At 44.3% G+C, this 7,094-nt stretch overlaps 1 protein-coding gene across 1 annotated transcript in view; it reads right to left on the bottom strand.

Moving 5' to 3' along the window:
- Positions 1 to 485: 485 nt before the first annotated feature.
- The window catches only part of ace2 (angiotensin I converting enzyme 2), a gene marked incomplete at both ends in the record, with an annotated part of 17,037 nt that continues 10,428 nt past the window's right edge, over positions 486 to 7,094 (bottom strand). Inside the window, 8 exons of the mRNA XM_084440019.1 lie at positions 486 to 597; positions 745 to 939; positions 3,674 to 3,790; positions 3,987 to 4,087; positions 4,286 to 4,344; positions 4,528 to 4,706; positions 4,849 to 4,971; positions 5,099 to 5,197. Coding sequence (XP_084296145.1) covers positions 486 to 597; positions 745 to 939; positions 3,674 to 3,790; positions 3,987 to 4,087; positions 4,286 to 4,344; positions 4,528 to 4,706; positions 4,849 to 4,971; positions 5,099 to 5,197 — 985 coding nt within the window. The remainder of the gene's footprint in view (positions 598 to 744; positions 940 to 3,673; positions 3,791 to 3,986; positions 4,088 to 4,285; positions 4,345 to 4,527; positions 4,707 to 4,848; positions 4,972 to 5,098; positions 5,198 to 7,094) is intronic.

The following is a 7,094-nucleotide window of genomic DNA, read 5'->3' as shown; positions in this document are numbered from 1 at the left end:
ACTCCTGGAGCTTGCTCGATCGTCTTGTTGAGAGGGGTCAGGGAAGAATTTTTACTCCTCACTTTTCTGGGTGATACTGTTTCTTTGCTTCCCTCTGGAATATGTAGGGGTGGGTCGTATACCCACCTCCCTTGTTCTCTATAAAGCGCATTGTGTTGCCTCTTGGTATGAAATGTGCTATATAAATAAAGCTTTGATTGATTGATTGAAAATTCCACTGCGTAATTTGAAATCTAAAATAAAACATTTTATTCTGCTTCATCATTTGTCTTATTTGGAATAAAATGACATTATCTGAACATTGTCTGAGACAACACTACTATAGTCTCCAACACTACTTCAAAAAACACTACAACACATTAGACATTTATACAGCACATGTACACAATTTACACCTATTACTATATTGCTAAGGCATGTCGGTCAGGTGTGTGTGTGTAGGGGGGGGGTGGGGGGGGGCGGGGATAAGTGAGGTGGGAGATGTCTCAGAAGCCTGTCTGCTCATGCTCATCCTCAATGTTCTCGTAGGTGTTGTTGGCCACCCCATTGGAGTAGGGGTTAGGGGGGGAGGGTACTTGGTCTGAGTTAGCAGCCTTCCTACAAACACACACAGAGACAGACATGTTATGTTCACACCCATTATGTGGAAAGAGTTGATTAATGCTGGTAAGCAAGCTACAGTATGACTGTGACAGATTCTTGGATGATACTTGAGGAGTCAGACAGACAGACAGACAGACTCACTTCCTCCTGTCCCGGAAGCCAGAGATGATAAGGTAGGCGCCCATCAGGACTACAACTCCCATGAGCACTCCGAACACCACCAACCACACCGTCACTGGCTGCTCCACCGGTGGGGCCAGCGTTGCTAGGATACCCTCAAACTCCAGCGTGTTATCATCCAACTGGAAGGCGCTGTTGATACGACCACGAGACAACCTGGGAAGGCATGGTTCAGGACAGGGTCAGGGACTCAGAGTAGTAGTACTGGATAAAGACCAGTAGATCCTCAAGATGACCAGATAGAGAGAAAAGAGAAGTGTTCTTGGTATGGATGGGATCTAAGCTTATCTCACATTAGGCCTACCATAGGGCCGTACTGTAGTGAACTTTTTCCATATATGTGTAAAACCCTTCTGAAAAATTATTATTAAAGGACTTATTATGCTGTATGTTATTAAAATAACTGATATGCAGTACACTACTATATTATGCGACCTATATTCAAGAAGTACATGCATGCTACAGTATAGTGCACACAGAAAATACTCACACCCCTTCATTTTTTTGTGTGCATTTTGTTACTTTTCAGCCTCATTTCAAAATGGATTAAATTCATTTTTTTCTCATCAATCTACACACATACATCATAATGACAAAGTGAAAAAAGTTTTTAGACATGTTTGAAAATGTATTAAAAATAAATAAATAAAAATATGGCGAACATAAGTATTTATGGCGCGTTCCAGGCAACCCGTAACTCATGTTTTTCCTACCTCTACACGTGAAAATGCTCTGGAATGGCAGTCAAACCCGTAACTTCCCACCCGGCAACTGGGAGTACATCGATCTGTACGAGTTCACGGGTGGGAAGTTACGGGTTTGACTGCCATTCCAGAGCATTTTCACGTGTAGGAGGTCGGAAAAACACGAGTTACGGGTTGCCTGGAACGCGCCATTACTCTCTTTGTTATGACACTCAAAATTGAGCTCAGGTGCATCCTGTTTCCACTGATCATCCTTGAGATGTTTCTACAACTTGATTGGAGTCCACCTGTGGTGAATTCAATTGATTGGACATTATTGGAACGGCACACACCTGTCTGTTTAAGGTCCCACAGTTGATGCATATCAGAGCAAAAACCAAGCCATGAGGTCAAAGGAATTGTCTGTAGACCTCAAAGACAGTATTGTATTGAGGCACAGATCTGGGGAAGGGTACAAAAAAATGTCCCGCACAGCACAATGGTCTCTATCATTTGTAAATGAAAGAAGTTTGGAGCCTCTTCCTAGAGCTGGCTGCCCAGCCAAACTGAGTAATCAGGGGAGAAGGGCCTTGGTCAGGGAGGTGACCAAGAATCCGATGGTCACTCTGACAAAGCTCCAGTGTTCCTCTGTGGAGATGGGAGAACCTTCCAGAAAGACAACCATCTCTGCAGCACTCCACCAATTAGGCCTTTATGGTAGTATGGTAGACGGAAGCCTCAGTAAAAGGCACATGATAGCCTGCTTGGAGTTTGCCAAAAGGCACCTAAAGGACTCTCTGACCATGAGAAACAAGATTATCTGGTCTGCTGAAACCAACATTGAACTCTTTGGCCTGAATGCCAAGCGTCACGTCTGGAGAAAGGCAGGCAGCGCTCATCACCTGGCCAATACCATCCCTACAGTGAAGCATGGTGGCGGCCTCGTCATGCTGTGGGGATGTTTTTCAGCGGCAGGACCTAGAAGACTAGTCAGGATAGAGGGAAAGATGAACAGAGCAAAGTACAGAGATCTTTGATGAAAACCTGTTCCACAGCACTCAGGACTTTACCTTTCAACAGGACAGTGACCCTAAGCACACAGACAAGACAACTAAGGAGTGGTATCGGGACAAGTCTGTGAATGTCCTTGAGTGGCCCAGCCAGAGCCCAGACTTGAACCTGATTGAACATCTCTGGAAAGAACTGAAAATATCTGTGCAGGGATGCTCCCCATCTAACCTGACAGAACGTGAGGATCTGCAGAGAAGAATGGGAGAATTACCCCAAATACAGGTGTGCCAAGCTTGTAGCGGCATATCTACTGTAAGAAGACTTGAGGCTTTAATCGCTGCCAAAGGTGCCTCAACAAAGTAGTGAGTAAAGGGTCTGTTACAGTACGTACAGTACATGTATAAAAAAAAAATCACATTTGCAAAAATGTATTTAAAAAAAACTAACCTTTTTTCACTTTGTCATGGAGTATTGTGTGTAGATTTTTGAGAGAAATAATTTAATCCATTTTGGAATAAGGCTGTAACATAACAAAATGTGGAAAAAGTGAACGGGTGTGAGTACTTTCTGGATACACTGTACTTAAGCTCTGTACTGCTGGATCTCAATGACATTTTAGCACTATCCCAGCTAGCAATCATTTGTTCTAAGAATGTTCTAAAAATATGAACATTAGCAGAACGTGTTGGGAATGTTGTGGGAACATTCCCTGCTTGCTGGGATGTTGACTGCTAGCCTTATCCTGTATTCCATGAATAGGTCTTGTTTGTTCAGAGAAGTTTCCTGTTTTTTAAGATACTCTGAGTAAATGCACGTTTTACTATTGTGTTGATTTAATGATCATCTGATTGTATTATAGCACAATGGTGGCCCCCGCCTAGCGTGCGAGGGAATAGATAAATGCCTTGTCTGAACGCGTTTATTTTTGGAGTCTCCCGGTTTGTAAATCTTATAAAAATACTTAGGAAGAAATTATGTTTGAGTCTCATTGATTCATCTCACTGTGCAGAAGTAAATTGATAACACGGGCAAGTGGGTATTATCAGAACTCCCACTACAGTATCCTGTAGGGATGAGATCTTATCTTATACCATATTATCTTATACCATATTGGGGTTGTACTCTGTAGGAATGGGATCTTAAATTAAACCATAATTACCATATTAGTGCTGTACCATGTAGGGATGGGATTTTACCGTATGGCAGCTTCCACCTCGGCCTTGGGTATGTACATGGTGGGGTTGCTAGGATCCGTGACCACAAAGTAGAAGGAGATCCTGGTCTTGGGATTATAGGTGTGGATGTTCTCTGACCTGGTGAATAAGGACATGACATCCACATCTTAGCCAGTCAGCACACAGGCTCTCCCTGAGGGACTTGCCAGGTGAGGTCCATTCATTCATTTATTCATTCATTCATTCATTCATTCATTCATTCATTCATTCATTCATTCATTCATTCATTCATTGCATGAGTTATTCAGCCGATAGTCAGATGGGCGGTACTAACGTGAAGTGGGTGGTGGTGTTCTGGTGAGTAGTGTAGTACTGCCTCATGGCGTAGGCCAGATTGTTCTTGAACAGGTACATCTCATTGGAGTTCCAGGGGTACTGGTGGTGGGAGGAGGGGGCAGAGATGGGGGGAGGGAGAGAGAGAGAGAGAGAGAGATTTATCCATGGATAAATAGATGGATGGATAGATAGATTTTTCTTTCTAAAGTGGATAACAATAAATATCCTTTTACCCACTACTACTACTACTACTACCAGATCTCAGTGTGGAGGTCCCTGTCAGGTGGGCATACTCACTGCATCGTCTCCCATGGCTGCCTTCAGACTCAGCCTCACTTTGAAGGCAAACTCAGAATCTGGGGATACAGTCACGCTACAGTCAGGACCAGGACAGAAGCAATCATTGGGAGTGTAATGGGATAGAATACAGGAGAGAAGACAAGGAAAGGAGAGGAGTGGAAAGGAGACCAAAGAGGAGACGGAGAGAGAGAACACTAATTCACAGTATTGAGATACTGTACAACCCAGTGAGTACTCACAGGGGTTTGGAGCGCTCTGCCAGCCCGGCTGCTGGTTGTTCAACCTGTTCTGCTCCTTCAACCAGGTGTGAAGGGTGCTGAAGTAGTCCAATAGCGGCTCAGCATCCATCTTGATGGTCCCAGACATCTGCTCCAGAGCCCTGGTCCACGACTTGGACCTCCCCAGTTCCAACATCGTCCTGCAAGAGGACATGACAGCATAACGTCATAAAGTTGACATAACCTGTCAAACCATTACATTACATGATGACTTTACACAGCATACTGTAACTTGACATAACATGACATAGCATCATGCCTTGGGTGCTTAATGAATCATACCTTAGCTTATTCCCGGCCTGGTGGGAGTTTGTGATGGCACACTTGAACAAGGGTCCATCATGACCAGATGCATTGCACAGAGCCTTCTGGAACTGGAACTGGTAAATGGTTCTGGTGAAATACCTGTCGATCACACACATAGACAGGAAGTAACCAGGGGGGTGGGGTTAAAAAGGGGTGGGGTTATAAAGGCGTGTGTGTGTGTGTGTGTGTGTGCGTGTGCGTGTGCGTGTGCATGTGTGTGGTCTACCTGATGAAGGAGTAGTCTCCAGAGACATGGAACAGGGCTGGTGGGTCACAGTAGCTCTCATCTCGGGGCACTGGCTCCACCACACCCACCAAGTCCCGCCTGCAGGGGAGGGGCCAGGGTTACTGACAACCCTGCTGTCCAATAGGCTGCAAGCATGACTGACAACTCTGCTGTCAAATAAGCCCAGAGCATGACTGATTATACTTTAAAGAGGCAAATTGAAAGAACATTTTCTCTTTTACAGCAACTGATAGGATATTAATGTCCAATATGTATTGATATACTGAACACTGATGTCCTAGACTAGACTACTGACAACACTCTGACAACATGCTACACTTAGGCTACTTAACATGCGATTGAACAGATGTAAGGCTGAAAGGTTTGAGAACCACTGGTCTGGGAGACTGTAGGGAGGGTGGGAGGGGCTGCAGGTAGGGAGGGACGGAGAGTGAGTGAGAGAGGGGGAGGCACAGGCAGCAGAGGTGGTTCAGTGATAGGGGTGTTGCCACGTATAAACTTGCTAATTTTAGTTTTTGATGTTTTGTTGTTTTCGATTATGCTAGTAAAAGCCACAATAATTCTAGGAAGGTTTTGTCATGTTTTCGAGCATGTTTCCTGGTTTTATGCTGGTCAGTTGCCTCGCTTCACTTGAGCTAGCCACCGAACTAGCCAAGGATGATGGTCTGTTGAGAAAGCGGTCCATTTTGGAGCAGCGTAGCAGATTTAACCATCCACAGACGAGCGCAATAATTGTAATTGAGGTAAAGTATTTTTCTCCAATGTAAGGGCGCTCTGTGATTGGTTGATTTATCATTTTTAGCATTACATTCAGTGGCGATTTTACATTAGGGGCAGGTGGGGCAGTGCCCCACCAGGTGGCGCTGTTGTGCAAGATGCATCTTAGCCTACAACTGTTTCGGAAAAATCTATTTTATAATTAATACAAAATAGTGATTCAGTGGTGAAAATGAAAATAGCATGTATAAATATAATAAACCTGACTAACACTATGTATAGTGCTGTTTTGCAGTAAATCCCTTTGTATGAGTGTGTCACAGACTGCTCTGACTCGGCAGAGGGGCACCGAAGCGTTCTCCCCTACTGTTGCTATAGCGACAATGTGAGCGTGGTCGGGAGTAATGTGAAAAAATATCACGCAGATTTAATTGGGTGGAGGTGCAGAAAAGTCTCTTCCCCTACGAAATCTACCTGGCAACATGTTTAGCCAGGGAATAATAAAACAACGTTGATCAAAGTTGAACTACTGGGTCATTGTCGATGTCGATCTACGTTAGCCAATGCTGCTAGCTAAAGTTTTGTAGAAATTAAAAGTGTTTTCAGATGCAACAATGAATAGTGTAGATTATTTGTTGAATGTGCGGTTTAGTACATTGAAACTTGAAGAGAAACTGGAAATAAAACGTTTAGGGCCACACGACCAGAAGAATTGGTGCTGCTTCAGGCTGGAGATAAGGTAACCCGTACCTTCAAACAGGAATGGTTTGAGAAAAAGAAGTGGCTAACTGCTAGCACCTCGAAAAGTGCGCTGTTCTGTTTCCCTTGTATTCTTTTTGGTGGAGACTGTTTGGGCATTGTCTGGATTCAAAGACATTAAAAATCTGTCAGAAAGAACAGCGAAGCATGAAAGCTCTGCGTCCCATCTGAACTGTGCCATGAAGCTGGGTTACTGGGGCAGCTCAACGTCCAGGCACAACTAGATGATGCGTTTCGCCGTTCCATCGCGGAGCACAACAAACAGACCGAGGAGAATCGGTATGTTCTGGGGAGGCTGATCACTTTTATTAAACTCTGTGGGAAGTGTGAAATGGGTTTGCGTGGTCACGACGAGTCAGCGAACTCACTGAACCCAGGCATTTTTCGGTGCATTTTTGAGACGATGTGTGAGGGGGACTAATGTGGACAGTGCGCCTTCACTGTAGTAGACTATTTGGCTGTGATATAAGTGGAGTACTAATAGGTTATGCGTAGTGCC

Source organism: Borostomias antarcticus, assembly GCF_949987555.1.
Source record: "Borostomias antarcticus genome assembly, chromosome: 6".
Lineage (NCBI taxonomy): Eukaryota > Metazoa > Chordata > Actinopteri > Stomiiformes > Stomiidae > Borostomias > Borostomias antarcticus.
This window is presented reverse-complemented; position numbering and strand designations above follow the sequence as displayed.